We start from the raw sequence: 24,330 nt of genomic DNA on the forward strand, positions 1-24,330 counted from the left end.
ACCCTTAAATGTATATAAGAAATCTTTCAAAATTTGTAATCATTTTGTTGTATTCTCATGATTGTAACATGATTATTTTATTTATTTTTACTTTTTTATTATAATTTTTATTTATTATAATTACTAAATTATATAATTTTCACTTTAACGATTTTTTTTTTTTAAGATATCCATGCATCGCATGGTGATTCACTAGTGTATATATATATATATATATATTTACTATTCAAATAAAAAGAGAGAGGGAGCAGGCGCACGGCTGGATTTCCGGAAGAAAGCTGGAACTTTTTTCCAGCTGCATTTGGGGCACCAAAACGGCGCCGTTTCAGGCGCCAATTTAGAAGCCAATTGGCTGCCAGGCAGCAGCCACGCGTCACCCACTGGAGGCTTGGAAAGCCTTCCCGCTAACCTTCATCTTTTTCCCAATTTCTAATATAAAAGGGGGTGCAATCGGTGGAAACAGAAGGGAGATAAATTAAAGAGACGGCAGACGCGAACAACAGCGATGAAGAGATGAAAATTAAGGAAAAATTGGTTTAATTGAAGTTTAAATAGTTAAGTGGAAAAAAATATAATAAAAATTTTTAGAGGTTGAAATTTGATTTAGCATGTGATTTTATTAATTTTAATTAAATTATATTATTTTACAACGTATATTAATTTAGTAGTACGTGAGCATAAAAACACTAAAACCCACTATTTAAAGACAAACTTTCTACTTCCTTTACATGTTCCTTTGTTATACAAGTTCTGATCCCTCTCTTAATCTGATTCGATTTTGAGTATTATTTATGCAGATTATAGACTTTTTTTTGTATAAATTAAATTAAATAAGAGAATTATTGAAATTTTATTTTTAACCGCTTATGAGTTTGTATCACCTTTATTTCTTGGGAATGAAGTCGAACCAATGTGGGCTAGGTTTCTAGAGAATTTATGGGATTTGGTTGTGGTTATGGTTTCTTACAAGTGTGAGTCATTGTGGCGCGGTGTATGAGTTGTCGACTGGTGAGGTAACGTGTCGACCGTTTGGTAATTCAACTGTTCGTTTAGTGATGCTAGAGCAAACCATCGACTAGTTGCTCTTAGTCACAGAGTATTGACCGATGCCTGATCATTGTCAATTGACTCTTCCATTATGTGACATATATACTACATGGCATCGTAGTGCATGTGATTGAGTTTGCACAACTGGGAAAAACATAAGCTATGTATGCTTGGACACATACATCTTAGAATATCTAGGTGGATAAGCATTGCATTGGATATGTATTCTTATGTGTCCGAAATATGGTCTGATGCTTGACTTATAAGGGCCAATGTATCACGTTAATGCTTATTACGCCATTGCATTTATTATTTGTTACATTGCATGATTCTATTATGATGTGGTATGGAGTTGACCCTCGATAGCTATGAGTGGAGTTAGGCTCAGGGTAGTTATGACTCAGGAACTCTAGAATGTAGATTATGTTGTGAGAGTCTCAAGCTCATGTGGATTATGTTGTGAGGGCCTCGGGCTCATGCGAATTATGTTATGAGGGCCTTGGGCTCATGTGGATTATGTTATGAGGGTCTCGGGCTCATGTGTCTTATGGTAGCCAATCATTGCTGCGACATGTTTGTATACCGAGACTTGGGTGTCAAGTTGTGCATTTCATATGTAAGTCTCAAAGACCAATACGTGCATTGATATATTTATGTTGAGAACTGGATATCTTGGTGCATAACTTGATGTGACATTATTATTTGCAGTATTGTATTCTATGGGGCGTATTCTGGATGAGGGATTTATCCCCAATTCTATTATTATTTCTTTTTTTATTATGCTTGCTGAGTCTTGTGACTCACTTTATTTTTAATTAACATCATTTCGGGTGTGGGAGCTAATGTCGAGAATGGATCATTTTGACGTGTCGATCTTAAGTGGTTATGTGTACAGGACAATTTTGACCAAAAAGATTTATGGGAGTAAATTGTTGCTAGGGGTTCAAATATTGTGTTTTGCTAGATTTTGTTAACTCATGTCTTGTTGTGTATGATAAAGTCCCTAAAATATGTATCATAATTTTTTTGTTTTCATTGTTGTATAATTATAGGGAAAAATCTCAAGTCATGTAGGTAAGTTATCAGATGGAGTTGGTTAAAAAAAACAATTTGGAGGTAAAAATTGTTCCCGCATTCATTATGATACGGACTTTTTTTAACTGAAACACCATATGTAATTTGTTTTTACCACAAAGATCTCTCTATACTTTTGTTTGATCGCCCAAACACCTCTCTCTCTCTTTTTATATTTTGGCACAAATAGCTAGCATTAATTAAAATGAAACTATTGGCCTTCTTTGATCTCTTCTCTTGATATATAATTTACTACCTAAGTACGTACGTATATACATACTCAAGTATTGAAAAGCATTTTATGGGCAGCTGATTAACCGTTTTCTTAAATTCCTGTACGTATCGTCGATGAATTTTCATCATCAAGAATGCAATGCAAGGCATGCATGTTCATGTAAATGTTCAGCAAGAGATATATTGTGAGTGAGGAACTGGAAATACATACATATATATATATATATCCTCCCCTATTTTTTAATTATTTAAGAGTAATAACAGCCACAAAAACAGGAAAAGAAAACGTCGTTTTCTCTTAAGAGTCTTAATTTGTCTGGTTTGGTTAACAAGAAAGCTACGGGAGAAAATAAAATTCGGTAAATCTATTTGGATAGAATCTATCCGGATAGAATACATTTAATGCTTATTTTATAATATTTTAATTATATTAAACAAAATAGAAAGACAATTTTAACCTTATAACTTCACTCGTTTAAAACTCCCGCCTAAAATTACTGCCCAACGTATTAAAGCTGCACATTTTCAAAGCAAAAAAATTAATTATGAAAATGGATAATGACAATCATGACACTTAAGTGGCAGCATACCATTGTCTGTAATCAATGTATTCTCTTTGCATTCTCCTTTTATTTCATTTATGAATTATTTTATTTGGTCCGAATTAATTGACGCATGGAATGAGTAAAGACATCAAATTACGATCCTATATCGAATTAAAGCGATCCTATATCGAATTAAAGGAGGCGGACTTCAAAATAATTCAAGTCCGCCCACACTGGGCAAACTACATCCCATTGACGCATGGAATGAGTAAAAACATCAAATTACGATCCTATATCGAATTAAAGCGATCCTATATCGAATTAAAGGAGGCGGACTTCAAAATAATTCAAGTCCGCTCACACTGGGCAAACTACATCCCACTGGCAGGCATATGCACGCATATGCAGTTCGATGGCGGGCTTCATATTAGATGAAGTCCGCCACATCTTAGATGCAATAGGCAACATTGCATCTGGCGGATAAAATTTAGATGTCGTCCGAAAGTGTGGCCCGCCAAGTAGTGCAGTTGAAGTCCGCCTAATTACTTACCAACACATTAAAACTGCACATTTTCAAGTCCGCTCACACTGGGCAAACTACATCCCACTGGCAGGCATATGCACGCATATGCAGTTCGATGGCGGGCTTCATATTAGATGAAGTCCGCCACATCTTAGATGCAATAGGCAACATTGCATCTGGCGGATAAAATTTAGATGTCGTCCGAAAGTGTGGCCCGCCAAGCAGTGCAGTTGAAGTCCGCCTAATTACTTACCAACACATTAAAACTGCACATTTTCAAAGCAAAAGCTACTGCCCAACACATTAAAGTTGCACATTTCCAAAGAAAAACAATTATTAATGAAAATATCTGTAATCAATGTAATCGCTTTGAATTCTCCTTCCTATTTTCATTCGTCGACCATGGTTTTTTCGAAAGTGTGACCCACCTGAAATGCTGGGCGGGATTCATCACTTATGAAGCCCGCCCAGTAGTGCATTTGAAGTCCGCCCAACGATTGGGCGGACTTTATCTTCCCACCGGCGGACTTAAACACAATTGAAGTCCGCCAAATCAGTCCCGACGGACTTCATCCCGTGCATCAACTAATTCGGGCAAAATAGCATTTTTCATTTCATTCCACGAGTTGGCTGGACAAGAGCTCTTCTTCTATCTTTCATTTCATTCCACGAGTTGGCTGGACAAGAGCTTCTTAACCAGAAAATGGAGAATGATAATGAGAGAAATAATAATGAGCATAGACGTAAATTATTGGAAGAGATATTTGGTTTTGAAGAAGATGATAGTTTGATTGGCGAAGAATCAGAAGGTGAAGAACAATCTGATTGTGCGGCAGCTGATTATATTAACAACAATTTGGAAGAATCCAATAATGTCAATGCTGAAGAAGGACCTCTACCAGGTATGATATTTAACAGTATTGAGAGTCTGATGAATGCTTATCAAGAACATGCAAGAGTTTTAGGTTTCGCTGTTGCCAAGAGATCAGCTCATAAAAAGAGCGGTGAAAGTTACAAGTATGTTACAATTTGCTGTGACAGAGGAAGGAAACAACAATTTGAGAAGTCTACAAAGAGGATAAATTGTCCGGCAAGAGTAAATGCAATTAGGAGAGACAATAGAGTTTGGCAGGTTTCAAAAACAAAATCAGAACACAACCATGCATTGCAACCTGATATGTCTATTTTGATGCCTGCCCATAGGAATCTGACAATTAACATGAAGAGACAACTGGAAGCCAATGATATTGCAGGCATAAGGCCGTGTAAGAATGTCAGAATGATAGAAGTTCAAGCTGGTGGGCCACAAAATTTAGGATGCTTGCCTAAAGACTGCAGAAATTTCATTGAGAGTCGGAGAAGGCTGAGACTAGGTGATGGAGATGCAGAGGCCATTCGGAAGTTGTTTGTAAGGATGCAACAAAAAGACGGGGACTTTTTCATTTGATGGACGTCAACGACGAAGGCATGCTAACTAATGTGTTGTGGGTCCATCCTCGTGCAAAAGCCGCATATGAAGAATTTCATGATGTTGTCAGTTTTGACACAACATACCTTGTGAACAGGTATAGAATGCCTTTTGCTACAATTGTAGGCATAAATCATCATGGACAATCAATTCTTTTAGGCTGTGCACTAGTTACATATGAGGACACAAGATCATTCAAGTGGCTTTTTATGAATTGGCTCGAAGCAATGGGAAATATTCATCCTAATGCTATTTTAACCGATCAATGCGAAAGCATCAAGTCCGCTATCACTGATGTTATGCCTAACACTATTCATCGGTATTGCTTGTGGCATATCCTTTGCAAACTGCCTCAAAAGTTTAGGAATGTTGTTGAATTCAACAAGGCAATTATCGAATTCAAAGCTCTTGTATATGATAGTCTCACTATTGAAATATTTGAGAGGAATTGGAATGAATTCTTGATGAAGCATGGATTGGAAAGGAATGATTGGCTAAAGGACCTTTTTAATCAAAGGCAAAGTTGGGCACCAGTTTATCTGCATCATAATTTCTGGGGTGGTATGGTTTCTACTCAAAGGAGTGAGGGAATGCATGCTTTTTTTGATGGTTATGTTCACTCTATGAGCACACTCAAACAATTTGTTGAACAATATGAGATTGCAATGAGTACTAAGATCCAGAAAGAGTTCCTGGCTGACTACGACTCGAAGTGTAAAGTGATTAAATGCATATCAGAGTTTGATTGGGAAATACAGTTCCAACAGGCATACACAAATTCAATGTTCAAGTTAGTTCAAAATGAGATCAGGCGCTTGTTGTACTGCCATGTTATTCCGCCAACTGAAGAGGAAGCAAGGGCAGCAGCTACTATGGTAGGTATCGAAAAACATAAAATAATGGAGAGATGCATATTAAATAATTGGTACCATAAGGAGTTTAGTTACACTGTTGAGTACAGAGAGAATGGTGATTATTTAAGCTGCAATTGCAATAAATTTGAATTCAAGGGCATACCTTGCTGCCACATTTTTAAGTTGATGTCCTTTAAAGACATGAAAGTTATCAATGAGAGATATATATTAAGGAGGTGGAGAAAAGATGTTGTCAGGCGCCATTCCAAGATTTTCTTTGCTGGAGGTTATCCTCACATGACTGATGAATTCAAGAAATTCAAGGAAGTGGAATGTTACTTTCAGGAATGTACTGATATGGCTTTTGGTAGTAGAGAGAAGATGGAGTTTATACAAAGACGCTTGGCAGCTCTGAAGAATGATTTAATTAATTGGAATGATACTATGGCTGCTAATGAATCTATCACAATAAACACAGATCAGGATGGAGATCAGAATTTGGAAATTGGAGGTATGCCAATTTTGGATCCAAATGTTATTCGTGGTCGTGGAAGGCCGAGGAGTAATCGGTACAAATCATCACGGGAAGTTAATCAAAATAAAGGTAGGATTTCAACTCGTGGAGGTCGTGGGGCTCGTGGAGGTCGTAGGGCTCGTGGAGGTCGTCGTGCTCGTGGAAGTAATGATGATGAGGTACAATACCATTTCAATAATTCATGATCCATGCTTATGTATTTATTTTTCAGTTATTTACGTATAATTCATATTTTTTACATTGAATTTCTGATTTTTCAGATTGAAGGTCAAGGATCACACATGATAGATTTGAATGAGACTGTAGTTGGAACTCAAGGTAGCCAAGCAATATGAATTACTGTTTATGCATTGGACAAAGATATTCTGCAAGAATACGGCTGTGTAGGTTGCGGAGAGCAAAACTTATGGTTGTAAATAGAATTTCCCTTTGCTTAAATGTTTTACTATTCAAACATGTATATTTGGCTCTGGATTGGTTTCTGAAGGATGAAGTCTGCCAAGTGAACTTCATTTACGATAAATTTCGCCTATTCCGGTATTTAGCGGAAATCATATAGTATAGAGTCCGCTTGGCGGACTTCTTCCGCCTAACTGAGTACTGGCAAACTTCGTCCCATATGAAGTCCGCCCAATACCGGTTGAGCGGACTTTATATGGGATGAGATCCGCCCAACAGTGTGTAAGATGGACGGACTTCATGGGGCTGACACATGAAGTCCGTTAAAATATATTAAATACGAATTAATGATTTCGAATAAAAAAAATAACACAAAAAAAATACTATCCACATTATATAACATATCAAAATTATAATATAATATATTAAGAATAAGAATTGACATAAGATTTATAATCTATTAGTGAACAATCGTTACCATAGCTCGATTCCCATTGCATGCAATCGTTTAGAACAACAAATTAATGTTACAAATTGCTCTTGTATTTTGATTTGCAATATATTGGTGAACATTATAAATCTTATATCTTATATGTTTGTTTATAAGATTTATAATGTTACAAATTCTTCACAAAATTGTCACATAATTGACATAAGATTTAAAGGTAGTGATAATTAATAATTAAAATAAAACTAAGCATGGGTTTTCCAATCTTTATCTTATCTTATCTTATCTTACTAATATATTAAATCAGGATAGTATGTAATATAATTAATTAGTTATTAAAGTAATAATTAATAATTAATAATTAAAGGTAGTAATCATTAATAATTAAAGTAAAACAAAGCATAGATTTTCCAATGCATGACATTTTAGTATTCCATTTGATTATAATCAATTAACTTTCATAGGTAATTGCTGAAATCATATATTGTGATTATACCTCCCGTGCACACTAAATCATATAGTTCAACTCAACTAAATCATAATATTATATATATTGCTAGTTGGTCTATTTGAATATTTAACTCACATTTATAACAAATAATTTCTTCATAACTATATAGTAGTTTGTAAGATGTTAACTATATAAACACTATAAAAACTTTGAATAATAACATGATTTTGATTTTATTAATAATTAAAGGTAGAAATAATTAATAATTAAAGTAAAACAAAGCATAGATTTTCCAATGCATGACATTTTAGTATTCCATTTGATTATAATCAATTAACTTTCATAGGTAATTGTTGAAATCATATATTGTGATTATACCTCCCGTGCACACTAAATCATATAGTTCAACTCAACTAAATCATAATATTATATATATTGCTATTTGGTCTATTTGAAGATTTAACTTACATTAATAATGAATAATTTCTTCATAACTATATAGTAGTTTGTAAGATGTTAACTATATAAACATTATAAAAACTTTGAATAATAACATGATTTTGATTTTATTAGTCCTATAAGTAAAACTTAAACAGTATTCTTAATTTTTAATACATATTGGTTTTTAATACAATGAATTTATTGAAAAAAAAATAAATAAAAATTCTGTAATCCAATTAATAAAATCATTGGAAAACGTCATGCATTAACCGGTTCGTCTGGATACTTGTTCCTGGAAACGGAACGTCTATAGCTTTTTAGCTCTCTTCCTATAAATAACAGTGCAATAACAAGACTTATACTTATCCCTCTTCATCTGCAACCTATTTCTAAAACTAAGTTTTCATCCCATGGATGAACAAACACCACCGAGGAGAAAAAGGACTGGTGAGTGGACAATCCCTCCATCACCGAAAAGCTTGGAGACGATGTACTTGAAACTCAGGGAACAACATGATCAACTGAAGAATGAAAATTCGATACTCCTGAGAAGGATGATAGCTGATTTGGGGGAAGACGACTCGAGGGAATTTCTGCTTGAGACGTTTCCATTGATGAAGATGTATGATCTGTTTATGGAAGTTCTACAGTCTATCAAAGAAGATAAAGATCGAAAGGATAATGTCATCCTGATCCCTGACACCAGCTCTGATTCCGTCAACCAGTGAAATGCTTTTCGTTCTCCCCTATTCATCTTTTGTAATGTCGAGTTTCTCATCGTATTTTGTAATGGGATCATATTTTGTTATGCTTGCGACCTCTTGCGAATCTAATTACAAATTTGGCTATTTTATGGTTTTGTTGTGTAGATTGTCTTTTGGCAAGAGTTGTTTCTCTGTTAATTGTCATTTGCGGCGGACTTAAAAATTAATGAGTCGACGGACTTAAAATTATATCAAGAAAACTTAAATGAGGTCCGCCCAGTACAATTAGGCGGACTTAATTTTTTTTACGTCCGCTAGCGGACTTCAAATAAATTGAAGTTTGCAATTAAAGTCCGCCCAATAGTGTGCTGGTAAGACGAAAATGCCCTCACAAACTTAAACCATGATATAATGAGAGAGAAAGAGAGATGGAGTGACTATGAGGAAGATGACGTGGTGGGGTGATAGAAGGGTAAAATAGGATTTATGAAAAATGAAGAAAAATTTTGGTGGGACAAGGCTGCAAAGAGTAAAACCCTCGCTGTGAATAGAATTTCCCTAAATTTAAATACACACTCTCTCTCTCTCTCTCATTCTCTCTCTCTTTCTCTCAAAGACCCGCTCGATATCCGTTGAAAGACCCAGCGACCGTTCGACCCGCCGGCCACCGTGCTACGTTTTGTCCGTCGACGTCTGTGACCCGCGTGGCCCGCCGGCCAACGTGCGACATCTGTGAGTCCGCCCAGCGACGTCCATCCTACCACCGTGCAACCGCCGGTCAGGTAAGGATGTAGTTTATTTGTGTTATTTTTGGTGATTTTTGAGCATTGTTGTATCCTAAACCCGCCAAAAGGACTTCATATTGTATGATGTCCACCAAGCGGACTTTATATTAGATTAGGTCCGCCAATCGGACTTCATTTCCTATGAATTTACCCAATACACTGTTGGGCTCAAAACTGAGAAGTCCGGACAGCGGATTTCATATCGGATGAAGTCCGCCAAATACCGGTATTTGGCGGACTTCATACCCATCTTCATTCTTATTAATTCAAATTTTAGTTTGTTGATACTGAAATTAATATGCTATACTAAAAAATATTATCCATTTGCTGTTTTTGTATTGTTTATTGTTTTTGCTTTTATTATACAGATGGATCCGCAGAAAAATAAATATACTTATATTCACGATCAAAGGGTACTGCCCCCTGGAACACGGGCTACTACACACTGCGGGATCAACCAACTGGGGCCAGTTCGACTCGCTCTCGGCCGTTACAACATGTTGGAAGCATTTTTGTCGGGCCCACTCGGTCATTTCTTGCAGATCCCCCTGTCCCTCCAAATGTCTGCACCACAGCTGATCTACCAAGTTCTTCTTAGGGAGGTGACGTTTCCTGAGGCCCGTGACGATGAAACGTGGTTCGAGATCGGCAGGAAAATATATAGGTACGGCAAACAGGAGTTCCTCCTAATTAGTGGACTTCAATTCGGCCCCGTAGATAAGAAAATTTTGGAAGCGAGGCCCGTAGGGGATGACAGTTTACGGACACGATTATTCCCACATCAACAGTTGGTGTCCGGGCAAGACATAAATTCCGTACTCACTAGAGAGAATCTGGCTGCAGACGATGTCTTGAAGCTGGGTTACATTTCTGTGGTGAACATGATATTGTTGGGGCACGATGAGCGTAAAAATGTGCCTGATATGTTGTGGACTATGATTGAAGATTTAGAAGCATTTCAGGCATTCCCGTGGGGTACCTATATATATAGCCAGAGTCTGTATTTCCTTCGTCTGGCTACCAAGGTTGACAAGCGGAGTGGTAAGGTTGGAAAGAAAGTGAACATTTATGGATTTGTCTGGGCATTTCAGGTACGCTCAGCTACATATTACTCTATTTAAATACATAAGATCATTTATTGTATATGATTGTTTTGTTATCTTTTGTTTTGTTTTTGATTATAAAACTTTTTTTTTTTTTTTTGTCTATAGTGGTGGTTGATTGAGACATTTCCCTGGATTCAAGGAAAATGGGCTCAAATAGTACCAGAATCAGGCATGATACCCAGATGCAGGAAGTGGCTATCTAGCAAGAGGCCTAAAAACATTAATTATGATGAATGTCTTAATAAGGTATGTGTGTAACCCAACATAGCCTATTATCGTTTGTTTTTTTTTTTAATATATAATATATGACCACCTATTATAACATTTGTAGGCACAAGGATTGAGCCAAACGCTTGAGCCCACTAAGGCAGAGAGGGACACGGAGTTTTGGAGGTCCTTTCACCCCCTGCACTGGGTTGGTGTTGATGTCTACAAAAATGGAGGTGGAGGGGGTGATGATCATGATCATGATCATGATATTGGAGGCAAGGAGGTTGGGGAGGAGGTTGATCCACCGAGGGTGGGCAGGGCTGAGGATGCAGGCAAGGAAGGTGGGGAAGAGGCGGAGGCAGTGAAGGCAGGCAAGGATGATGGTGCAAAAAATGAAGGCGGTCAGGGGGTGGAGGGGGAGGATGAGGGGTATATTAGTGGCTATAATATGTCAGAGGCGAGACTGCCCGAGAGTACGCATCATGGCTATAATATGTCAGAGGTATGCTCGCTACATATTGTTTTTTTGTGTGAAGAACAATTGTTTATTTATAATTGTTTTTTCATTTTTAGTTTTTTTTTTTCATTTTGTAGATGACCAAGATGCTGACTCAAGCACTTCAGTTGTTGCAAAGTATGGACTCTCGGTTGAGGCAATTTGAGAGGAATCAAGAAGATATGGATTGTCGGTTGAGGGAAGTACTAAGACATCAGGAAGCTCTGTTAGGCATGGACGCTCGGTTGATGCAAGTTGAGAGAAACCAGCAAGAACTATTAGCTGTGCTACGCATCTCGACCGTCTCTGACCCCCCAGATCAACAGCCAGCTGAGGAGGACCGAACATCCCAAGCAGATGTAAGCCCCAAATTTATCATATTTACATATGATTTGGAAGTATGACCATCTTATAATGGTTAATTAAAAACAGTTGCTGGAAGACGTGGTTATGGACAGTGGACGAATCGCGCGTGATCGCGCACCATCGCAATATTGTCGCACACCGTTCATTGATCCGACGCAACATTATAGGAAGAGGAAGAGGATTAAGAAGAATGTCCCGGAGGGGGGTCAAAGTGGATCCAATAATAGACAAGACTTTGTTGCCCCCCCAAGTGCAAGAGGGGACAGGAGAGGATGATCCTCCTCCTTATAGTGCATCGGGCTTGGACGATGAATTATTCCCCCCGGATGGATACAATCAGTATATCAACTCAAAAGAAGAAATCGAGTAAGTATATATAACTAGTACTTTAATGATTTACATTGGCAATGAATTATCACCCTAATAATAATTGTTGGTTATTATAGGCGGGACACTGGTTTCTTGCTCAATCTATTACCGAGTCACCTCCAAGATTTAGAGCAACCGACAACATGGATGGATGGGTGCGTGATTGACATGTTTTTGTGTTGCCTTCGACGTAGGAGAAATGAGGAGTCTGAGCATCCTCCATATGATACCAACTATGCGGTGATGCCAACATCGTTTTTTGTGAGTGCTCAGCCCATCTAATTTAGCTATTTTTTATGTTCATTTGTATGTCGCCCGTGATAAATTTCAAACATTTGTCTTTCAGGGGTTGTTCAATTCCTTACTCAGTGGGAATGATAACTCGACAGCCCAATCAAAGCTGCTCGATTATATCTCAGGAAAGGCTGGTGAAGACATCGCTTGGTGGCGAGTTGACTACGTAAGTAGTATTTAGTTTTAATGATTGATTTAGTTAATTGCACGTGACATATTTTGTTACATGTAGGTATTGGTTCCTATTTCTCAAAAGAACGAGCACTGGATCGCTGCCAAAATTTGTTTGAAGGAGATGAAAATTGTCATCTACGACTCCCTGGCACGGTCTGAAGATAGTAGGAAGTACAGGTTCGAGTTCATGAAGCCATTCGGGTACCTCCTACCCACGATCCTGAGGCGCAGTGAATATTACAATCATATCTCCACGCCTGCGCCTCCATGTAAAGAATGGGAGCTGGAGAGTCTTGATCCGGCAAAGGTGAACATTCCACAACAACTGGACAGGTACTGCAACTTTTAAATTAAGTATTACAAAAGTCAATTGATTACATTAAATTGTTATCATCTAATGGTTTGACATTGAATTTTTTTATTTGTAATACAGTCACAGCTGTGGCTGCTATGTAATAAAATTCATTGATGACATTTTGAGACACAGAGAGGATCGTTGGGTCACTGATCAGACGAATGATGATACCCTTGCCCTTCGGAAGAAAATTGCATATTATCTATATAGATATAGTAAAGTAATTGATGATAATTGATGTTCGGTAAGTATTCTTAGGCTTTAGTTTTAATTCAATTGTTGTATCTTGTTTTATATAACAAACTATCTTTTCCTTTATATGTGTAGTGGCCAGTGGGCATTATACCTAATTGTATTCCTGTTTCCTTTGATGAACGAACGAGAGAAAATGTGAGAATTTACGATGTGAAAGGAAAATATTCCAGTTTAGTGAAAACCTCATATGGGTCTCTCCCCCCCTCCCTCTTATCTTTTTTTGCTTTCTGTTTATCCCAGTGGGTTCTTTTTTACCACTTTATATTTTGTATTATTTTCTCTACTTGTAAAACTTTTCATCATGATGAATATTAAATTGTGATTTACCCACAGCATAATTCTGTCAACGCAGCTGGCCAAGAAGACTTGCCAAATGCCATCGGAGAACTGCATGTGTTCTACCTGAATTACTTCTTGTAGTTAAATAGGTGGTATTATTATATGGTGATTTCTTGTAATTTTCATTGTTTTTTCTAGTTAGCGGTTGTAATTTTCATTGTTTTAATTTAATGTAAGAAGAAGCATAGGATAGAGAAGAAATATAGGTTGGACTTGGACGAAGAAGAAGCACATAATAGCTTTTTGGGGAAGGCCATTGTTAATATTGATATTCTTAAAATTCAGTAAATAAAGTGAGGGAGAATGAAGCACATAATAGCTTCTTGGAGAAAGCCATCGTGACTCTTGGGATTCTAAGAATTCATTAAATCAGGGGGCTACATATGCAGTCCGCTGGCGGGCTTAATATTATATGAAGTCCGCCAAAACTACATTTGGCGGATTGCATTTAGATGTAGTCCGCCAATTTATGCAATCCGTCAGAAATTGGGGTTTATTTGATGTCTTTAGTGATTTCATGCGTCAATTAATTCGAGCAAAGTAGAATAATCCGTATTTAAAGCCATTGTGACTCTTGAAATTCTAAAAATTCATTAAATGAGGTGAGAGCATACGTTTTGGGATTAGGTAGATAATTCATGGAACACATAGCATACATTTTGGGAAATTTTTTTTTTCAAACGGACTTTATCTGTGTTTAAGTCCGCCCAAACTGGGCGGACTACATATTATATGCATATCCTTGCATCTGCTGGGATGCTGGCGGGCTGCATTTAGATGCAGCCTGCCAGCGGTTGCATCCCAGCGGACTGCATCTGCTGGGATGTTGGCGGGCTGCATCCCAGCGTCTTGCAGTCCGCTTAGATTCAGCCCGCTAGCGGGCTGCATCCCAGCTGCAGTCTGCTGGGATGCTGGCGGGCTATGGCTGCATCCCAGCGGACTGCATGCTGGCAGGCTGCCGGTGCATCCCAAATGCAACCCGCCAGCGGTTGCATCTTAAATGCAGTCTCGGAAATTGGGATTTGCCTAATTTAAAGTCATTATACTCTTGGGATTCTAAAAATTCATTAAATTAGGTGAGAGAATGAAATTTTGAATTGTGACTGGAAAGGGTATTGTTGGTAAATAAAATGTTAAATGACATAATTATCCTAACATCAATAATTAAAATGACAAAAAAAGATAATTCTATCTGGACCGATTCTATCCAAATAGCAAGGTCCAATAAAATTAATAAAAAAAGTCATCAACTTTACTTTTCTTTATTAGGTAAGTAAATGCTAAATAATAACCATGACATATCAGTATCTTTCTTTCTTTCTTTCACTGCCCCCTTTGCACCCGCCACCGCCCAAACATTCATTGGCGATTTTGGAATAAAAGAAAATAAAAAACGGTTGCTCTTTCTCCGATCTTTCTGGCAACCCAAATTCCAACCACCAAGAAAGCCTCCTTGGACCAATCATGGTGCAGGTGGTGTCTCTCTCTCTCTCTCTCTCTCTCTCTCTGTTAGAGGAGATCAGGTCTGGGTTATATACGTATTTATAAAAATAATAAAAAAATTAAATAAAGTTTTATTGGGTTACGTTTGATAATAATTGTTTAAATTTTAATTTTTTAATAAAATTTTAAATATAATAAATTTTAGTGTAGTAGTAAATTTATTTTAAAAATAAAGTATTATTAAAATATATATATATATATTAACGTAAAGTGGAAATGATGCGACTACACTATATATATACATATATATTTATCCAAATCTCATTTAATTCCAAATCAACAGGTGTTTGAATGGTGACAGCCTTGTCCAGTAGTAGTAGTAAACTGAAGGAAGCTGATCTAGATAATGATGAGTTTAATATCCACACACACACAAGCTGAGGTTTCACCACCTTCAAACATCATCTGGTCACTATACGTGTGAACGTGTTGACTATTTTAATGGATGCAATTACTGCTATTCATGAGGAACTGCGACCACCATTAATCGTAAGGAAGACGATGATGTTACTGGCAATAGGAAGCTAGCGTCGGTGAGTTTGGGACATGGTTTTGAGACTTTCAGACTTTTCCACCTTTATACATATATATATATATATGGTCGCATAGGATTTCTAATCATCATAATTAATTAGTAATTATACATACAACAGGAGCAACTCGTACGTGTTCTATATCTCTCTTTCTTGTGATGGTGTTATGTTGATTCTAGGCTAATTAAAATATGTGGTTCCTATACTAAATATCGGATATAAGGTTTGAATCCAATTACTTATAGTTAGACGATGGTTGACTTTGGCCATCACCGACTAACATGTGAGAAAGAGATAGAGTTGAGAGGAAAAAGAAAAAACAAAAAAAAAAAAAATAGAGGAACGGAGAGAAGAGAGAAAAAAAATATAAAGTTTAAAAGGAAGGGCAAAATAGTCATTTCATGTGATTTGGTAGAGACAAGTAAAATCAATGTTATTTCTAAGAATATAGAAATGTGGTCGATGGCTCTTCATTAAATGTTAAGGGTGCCATATAAAGTTTACCTATTATTTCTTATTAATTTTTTTTTAATCTAAAGAGACATTTTTTTAACTAAGAAAACTATAAGAATATTAATTTCCTAATCTTCTATGCCAAATCAGTCAACAAAGTGATAGGATTTGTTAAAAAGTTAGCATTATAAGCATTTCTCTTTGAGGAAGCCACATGCACAAGCACAATCTTTCCCCCATTATACTTGGGCTGACTAACTAGGACTTGCCAGCCAGCCAGCCAGCCAGCAGCGCCTCCCACAGCCACCGTCCATAAGCAAAGAAAAGAAAAGAAAAGAAAAGAAAATTACAGTCACTTGACGGAGAGTAGTCGAGCAGAGCACCAGACAGATTACCAGCAAAGGCAACTTCCTGCCAGCTTCAAACAGCCAAATCTAATTCAAACCTTATCTCCATCACCAAGAATGGTAGTTTTGTGGGTTGAAGGGTCCCATTTGTTTAATTAAAAGATAAGGTCAGCCCCCAAAGTTACCATATCAACTGGATGTAATATTATGTAAAATTACCAATTGCCCATCCAAGGATGGGGCCCAACCCACTTGCCCCATATCAACTGGATGTAATATTATGTAAAATTACCAATTGCCCATCCAAGGATGGGGCCCAACCCACTTGCCCAAAGACCGGCCCAACCGTTTGGTCAAACGGCATGGCATGGACTGCCTTATCTTTTTTGCATAGCTGTGAAGTCAATATAAATATAAGAAAATATTATTTTGAGATAGATAAGAGTTTTAATATTTTGTATGATATTTAGTATTAATAATTAAAATATTATCAATAATTATTTAATTGTCGGTATTTATAACTTTTGACTATTAATTATAAATTTCACATAAAATGTGAATATTTTATGTTTAATGAATATATAAATATATGCTTTATTTGTAGTGTAAAAACATCCTTCATGGTGTAGACTGTACAGTCTTCGTCAAGGTTCACTGATTTGAGACATCTGAAGTCCCAAACGTGGACATGGAGACCCACTAAGTCTTCCAGCTATATAAGTATATATGCATAGATTACTGCATCAATATCATCCATTAAATTTATAAGTTAAAATAATATTATATAATAAACATAACATACAATTAATCATTACGCCTATAATCGTAAAATTCATATAAATCATATATAATTGTAATTAAATGCGTACCTGAATATATAATAGATTATACAGTAATGAGAAATACTCGCTAAAGATAAAATGTCAAAATCTGATTTCTTCCCCATCACCTTAATCGTAATGATAAAATAATATAACTGTAATTATTTTTTTATGTGTTGGGTAGGGAAATAATCAAACCCCTTATTTATAATAGTAGAAATAGTCTCCCATTAAAATTCTTAAGAGTTATCATAATCATCTTGTAAACCAAATAGAATTAGGATTAACCATTATCTTATCAGATTAACACAATTATATCTAATAATAAACTCAATTATCTCATCAGATAAATACTATAATATCTATTGAGATATATACATTAATTATCATGTGAGCCATAAGATAATTCTTACAAAATTATCATAATAACTAGTACAAATTAGGTCATCCAGTTTGCTTAAATTAGAGTCGTAAATTGGTTAAATCGTTTATCAACATTTAAATGTTCGACTTAATAAAAGTTCATTCAAATTCATTTATTAAGTTAAATGAGCTAATTTTGAAACTTGATTTGTAAATAAGCGAAAGTTGAAGCTCGACTCGTTTGCTCGTGAGGTGGTTTAATTAAAGGATCATGAGCAGTCCCGAATTAAATGTAAATATATTAATATATTTATTTAAAATTTTATAAATATATTATTTTATGATTAGATATATATTTCATAAATATATTATTTAATATATATGTATACACATATCATCATTATATCATTTATTAGATTTAGTGGGACAATCTCTCTCTTTCCAATAAATCTATTTTTGCCTTTTTCATTTCTCTTCATTGCCTTCCTCTCGTTGCTGCCTCGCCCTTGACTGCTTTACCTTTCTCTATTGATCGTTGTTGCATCCTCCCTCTTCACTGTCTCTCGTTGTCACTACACAAACCTTCTTATGTTGTCACCACCGCACAATCTCCTTTTTTAGTGGAACTGAGACCGAACTAGAGTTCGAGTTCCGTTCATGTTAATCAAGCTTGAATTCGAGTCTAAGCTTAGGTTTGTTAAATTGAGCCGAGCCAAACTTAACAAAATTTGACAGACTCAATTACAATTCTAGCTGAAACTTATTTATGCGTCTGAAGCGAATTCTATTTGCATGCTCAGGCAGTATGAAATTACTTTAGTCTGTTTAGTTAAAATAATATTAGAGAAGGTTGAGACTTTCTTGACAATACAGCAGTTTACTTGACAAGAAAAGAAAAGAAAAGAAAATTGCAATTATTGACACAAAGTCTAGCACAAAGAAGAAAATGGTAGTTTTGTTGGTTGAAGGGAGGGTCCCAGTTTATAAAAATTATATATAAAATACTGTGTTTCTTTTTTTATATTCACTCATTCTTAAGAGTAAAGATAAACCCATCATGGACTTATTACAGTATCTTGTGATTCAATACACTGCCACATTCATAAAAATATATACCTATGTTTGGGTGAAGGAAAACTGGAAGGGAAGAATAAGGAAAAGAGGGGAAGGTGTAAGAGAAGACAAAGCCCCTTCTCAGAGTCGGACCTTTGATGAGGCCCATGAGGCAATCGTCTCAAGGTCCATGAAAAATTAATTATTTATTAACTATTTAGGGGCCCAAATCTCCCTCTTGTAAGGGCCCACTGCCCAGGCCCAGCCGCCCACCCCCTTCCCTCCCCCTCTACAAAGCCTCACCCTGCCATTCTCCCTCTCTCGCTTTCACTGCCTTTCTTGCTTCGTCCGTCACTCCTGGCTTTGCATTCGCCCTCGCCGTCGGTGGCTTGCCCTTGCTCTCCTCTTTCGCTACTCCGTCGGACCGTCACTTGCTACCTCTCTCTCCTCTTGCTAGTCCATCGCCGGTCGCCTTTCGCTCTCTCGCTGCTCGGTCACTCGGTCGCCCTCGCCGATTCGCCTTGCCCTCGTGGCCAGTGGTGGTGGCTCGCTCTCCGTTGCTCACTGCCTCTCTCTCGCCCTCTGTTGCTTGCCTTCGCCGGCTAGATTTACATCTGCTTCAAACCTTCAAATTTCAGATCTGCTTCAGCCTTCAAATTTCAACGGTTAGTTGCTGCGATTTGGGGCCCATTTTTATATTTTGCCTCAGAACTCCAAAATTTCAAATACGACACTAGCTCATCTCCCTCTCCCTCTCAAGTCTTCGTCTCTTTCCCAAGAGGAAAAGGGCATGGAGGGGGATGATCATGGACTAGGGGTGTATTTGGGGAAAGTTGGCCTGTAGATCCGTGGGTCGTGTCAGTCCAATCTCCTCCCAAATAGACCATATCTGCAGAGGAGATTCAGGCCCTCCAAGTCCATCCCTGATTATGGTAATTTTTTTGTAAAAAAGTGAATTAAGTGATAATATTTTGGCCAGACTTCTGAGAAACCTAATTAAGTATAGTTAAATTGTCAAAAAAATACAAAATTAATTGGAATACCTAATAAAGGTTACGTGACTTAATCTCTAATGCACTTAAATTATTATTTTCATCGTGTATTAGATAATATTTTTAATAATATCATAATTTCTCTACTTAAACTTAGACATATATAATGTGAGAATGCTATCTTATTTACAACAATAATTATAAATTAATGACTTATGTAATAAATTATAAAAATGATGTTCTTAGATGTATAAATTATTATGTATAACCCATAAAACATTCGATTATATAACATTTCTCATGTAAGAAATTTAATATTAAAATTTTAAATTTGCGACAATAATCATAAAACTAAAAATATTTTATATTTTTTAAATTTTTTATTAAAATATATTATTTTATCCAACATCATAAGCTTAGATTGAATCTTATTAATATAATGTATCGTCTCCCAGTAATTTATTTTATTTTTGTATACAAATCATTTCCTAAAAAATAATTTTTTATTTAAATTGTAATGACGTCAAAACCAATCACCAATTTGATTTATATAATTCCTACAAGATTTGGATTTTGTCCCAAACTAATCTGGCTTTGCATTTCCTGCACACATGAAACAATGGTGACTACCTCGGGATTTGGCTGGGATAATGTCATTTAGGAGTAATGCTGTTCGGACATCACAATGCCATTCGAAGTGCGACCCAAGAGAAAATTACAAATTTAGTCATTGAGCCAATTACTAATATACCCTCAATTCACCTTTACTCCCTCTCTCACTCTTCTCTCCCACTCCTCTCATTCTCTTGACATTTCCTCTCATTCCTATTTGTCTCTCTCTTTCTCGCACTCCATTTCCTTCTTCCCCTTCTGACCGTCTCTCTCTCCTGCCCGTGCATCTCATTCCTCTTCTCCATTGCAGCTTCCTCGTCTCCTTCATTGTAGTAGCTCCGACCGTCTCTCTCTCTCCCGTGCCCATGAAAATAGCGTTTCTTCTTTTTCTTTTCTCTATAGGGAGAGTATTGGTTCTTTTTATCTTTGAACTACTTACCCTTTTTTTTTTTTCTGCAAAGTTGTCTATTATATTAACTCCTTAATGTTGGAAAAAAATATTCAATACGCGAATATAAATGTATTCTCTTTTTATGGTATGATTAAAATAAAAATTCTAAACAATCATCACAAGTAATAAAATATCAAAATAAATAAAGTAGCAATACAATAACATCAAAATTTATTTAATGTCGTAAAATCCTCCAATGTAAAAGAAAAATTAACAAGGCAAACCGATAATTCCACTATCACTAAATAATAGAACAGTTTTTTTCTCTAGATGTTTGCTCTAAATCTAGAGATAATCAATTACACAGCTTCAAGATAAGTTCTTGACAACCACTGATTTTATTATCTGTGTAATAATAGATGGAACCCACAATAACAGAAGAAATACTTCACCAAATAAATCAATGATAGGAAGCAGAAATTTCTTCTTCAAAAAACCGACAACCAGCGGCGGCTTCTCCTTCCTCAATTGATCGCAGCGGCAGCCTCTTCCTTCTCCAATTGATTGCAGCAGCGGCAGATTCTAATTCAAAATCCCTCACTCGTGCAAGCCACTTCATGCATATATATATATATATATATATATATGGGCTGGACCCAACTTAATAAATGGGCCAAATGGCACACTTAAATGGTCCAGTCCAGACGTTCTTTCGCCTGCTCCTTATTGTGTTGTTTTTCATGCCCCAAAAGATGGGGTACAAATTCTAGTGCGTGGACCTTGGTGGTTTTCATTGTGGGTTTTCTAGGCTGTCAGGGTCACAGCACCAAAGTGGCCCTTGGCTTCCGCTATGGCTTTCTTGGGTGTTAGGATCATGGTGCATGCCTGGCTAGGGGTAGTCTTTGGGCGTTTTGCCCTTTGTTCGATCCTATTGGGCTGGTCGAAATGGGCGGGGTGCTTATCCTAATCTAACGACCTAAGCGGCTTCTGACCATAATCTGGATTTGGAGCAAGCCGATCGTGTAACGACCGAATTTTCGAAAAAAAAATATGATAATTAATGTGTATTGTAATATCTTGATATTTTAAGAATAAATAATAATTATTAATCTTGATATTTGAAGTAATTTATGATTTATTGAAGTTATGTATATTTGAGAAATTTAGTTGGTTAAAAAAAATAATTTGACGGTAAATTGTTCCCGCATTCATATGTGTTTTGTTCTTACCACAAAGATATCTCCATACTTTTGTTTGATATATCGCCCAAACACCTCTCTCTCTCTCTCTCTCTCTTTTTATGTTTTGGCACAAAATAGCTAGCTAGCATTAATTAAAATGAAACTATTGGCGTTCTTTGATCTCTTCTCTTGAGAATTTAATACCTACGTACGTATATACATACTCAAGTATTGAGAAGCTTTTTATGGGCAGCTGGTTAACCGTTTTCTTAAATTCCTGTACGTATCGTCGTCAATGAAGCATCAACGGTGTCGTTTTGATTGGAGGGCAAAGTTGGCAACCTCAACTGCCATCTTGGACGGCTGATGGAGGGCCACTTGGCAACCATCAATGATGCACTCTCTGTCCAATGCCTTTATTTGTCCTTTGGCCTCTTTCTATTAATCGTGATCTACGATCATTTTATGGTCGTCGATGCTTCCTTTATCTGGTTCAATCTCGGCCACCCAATACTCATATAAATGCAATAGTGCCTCAGGATGGTAAATAGATGGGAAAAATTGCTAGAAAGGAAAGGAGAAAGAGAGAGATCAATCGGTAAGGGTTTCATTTGATTGATCGGTGTCTCTATTCTTGTATTTCTTTGTTCTTGGTGTAATCGTTGGTTCTTAGGTTTGCTTCTAATTAATATTAGATGATTGTGAGGCTATTTTGTTTAGAAGAACCTTTGATGTACAGTTTGTATGTTCGGATATTGTAACTGTGGTGCCCCAAAAAATCGAAAACGAGAAGTCCAAGCATGGCAGGAAAGCCACATTCGGAAGCTGTTGAGGAAGGAGCTTCGGAAGCTACTGAGGAATGGAGCTTCGGAAGCTCTCTTCGAAAGCCCCATTCGGAAGCGGCTGGGGAAGGTTCCTTCGGAAGGAGCCATTTGGAAGGAATCCTTCGGAAGGGCCACGTGTGCTCCCTACTCGATCTCTATAAAAGGCCAAATTCAACCCTCAGAAAAGGATCCGGACATCGGTATTTCTCTTCCACTTTTCTTCTAAAATTTAGTGTTCTTTTCCATTCCCCGCGATTATTTTTATTTCGTTATTGACTTGAGCATCAGAGGGCCTTCGCAGGAGGAAAATCCCGCGAGCCTTTTAATCCTTGTTTGTCCACTATAGTTCTTTCAGAAGGACCAAATACCCTTCAGAAGGACAAAAAACCCTTCGAAAGCTGTAGGAAAGACCTTCGGAAGCTGCTGGAGAAAACCTTCGGAAACTACTGGAGAAGACCTTCGGAAGCTGCCTGTGGAAGTGAGCCTCGGAAGCTCCCCTGGACCTTCGGAAGCTGCCTACGGAAGCCAGCTTCGGAAGCCCTCCTGAACCCTTCGAAAGCTGCCTACGGAAGCTACCTTCGGAAGCCCACCTGAACCCTTCGGAAGTTGCCCACGGAAGCTACCTTCAGAAGCCCACATTGACTCTTCGGAAGGAAGGCTTCGGAAACGTCCTTCGAAAGCCCCCCTTAGTTTTGCAGCCAAATCTTCGATCGAGTCCGAAGGCCGACAGCATCCACATGTATCCCACTCCTAAAAATTCTAATTGTTGTATTTTGGCAATAATAATTTGGTGTCGTCTGTGGAAAATGCAACAAAAGGCCAACCTTAATGCAAAATGCCGAATGGGACCAGATCAGCTACTTTGATGAACACGCATAACTCCATCGAATGAGAGCTCGTACTAAGACAAAAGACACAAGAGGCCCCAATCAAGTGCACCCTGCAGTGCTAGAATTTTCAGAAGATCACCATGACAATGAAGTGCGTTCAGAAAACTTTCCTACCCTCGAGGGCAACCAAACCACTAGATTGGGGGGCATGGAACGTTCAGAGTAGAAAAAAGTATATGTAGCTGGATTGAGGAGCAATACAACAGAACGAGGGAAGCAAGTCCAGCATGCAGCACCCGCTAGTCAGGAACAACACTCATTTGGACAGTCTTCAATTCCAAATAGAGACCTCATGGAGACTTTAGTACCTCCAGAACCCTCCGGGATAGCCCCACCCATAGTCCTACTATCAGATTATGAACAACTACAAAAGAATTTTGAGGAACTAAAACAACAAAATGATGAACTCAAGACAAATAATGAGAAGAATATGAGAAGATTACAAGGAATCACTACTTTGCTACGTGAACTAATTCCCTGCATGAGACAAGCCGATACGGGAGGAGAACATCGGAGATCCATAGAAACCCCTCCAAGGACCACACGGCAAGGGGTAAGAGTTATAACTCCATGGCCGAATAACCAAGTCCCAGAGATGACAGACCTGGGAAGGGAACGTGATAGGAGGATAGGGAAAGCTCTCAGGTATAAAGAGACAGCGGGAAGCACATACTCACGAGCTCCTTATGTCCCACCTCCTCGCAAAAACGAAGCAAAACAGGAAACACTCAAGGCGTCTGACATCAAGCGCCTCATAGAAGAGGTGCTAGAGCAGAAGCAGGTAATGATGACGCCAAAGGAAACGCCCCCGAAGGGGTTTCCTTTATCTGAAGAACTCCAAAGGCAACCAGTGCAACAAAGGTTCAAGCTACCATAACTTTCGGTATACTCGGGA

At 37.3% G+C, this 24,330-nt stretch overlaps 2 protein-coding genes across 2 annotated transcripts; both read left to right on the forward strand.

Annotated features, from left to right (window-relative positions):
- The first annotated feature begins 4,126 nt into the window (after positions 1 to 4,126).
- On the forward strand, positions 4,127 to 4,870 carry LOC127794706 (protein FAR1-RELATED SEQUENCE 6-like). Its single transcript, XM_052325952.1, has one exon. It carries the CDS (start codon positions 4,127 to 4,129, stop codon positions 4,868 to 4,870), a length of 744 nt encoding a protein of 247 aa, XP_052181912.1.
- Positions 4,870 to 6,615, forward strand: LOC127794707 (protein FAR-RED IMPAIRED RESPONSE 1-like). Its single transcript, XM_052325953.1, has 2 exons — positions 4,870 to 6,438; positions 6,541 to 6,615. Exons 1-2 carry the CDS (start codon positions 4,870 to 4,872, stop codon positions 6,613 to 6,615), a joined length of 1,644 nt encoding a protein of 547 aa, XP_052181913.1.
- Positions 6,616 to 24,330: the final 17,715 nt, after the last annotated feature.

Source organism: Diospyros lotus, chromosome 2 (genome assembly GCF_014633365.1).
Source record: "Diospyros lotus cultivar Yz01 chromosome 2, ASM1463336v1, whole genome shotgun sequence".
NCBI lineage: Eukaryota > Viridiplantae > Streptophyta > Magnoliopsida > Ericales > Ebenaceae > Diospyros > Diospyros lotus.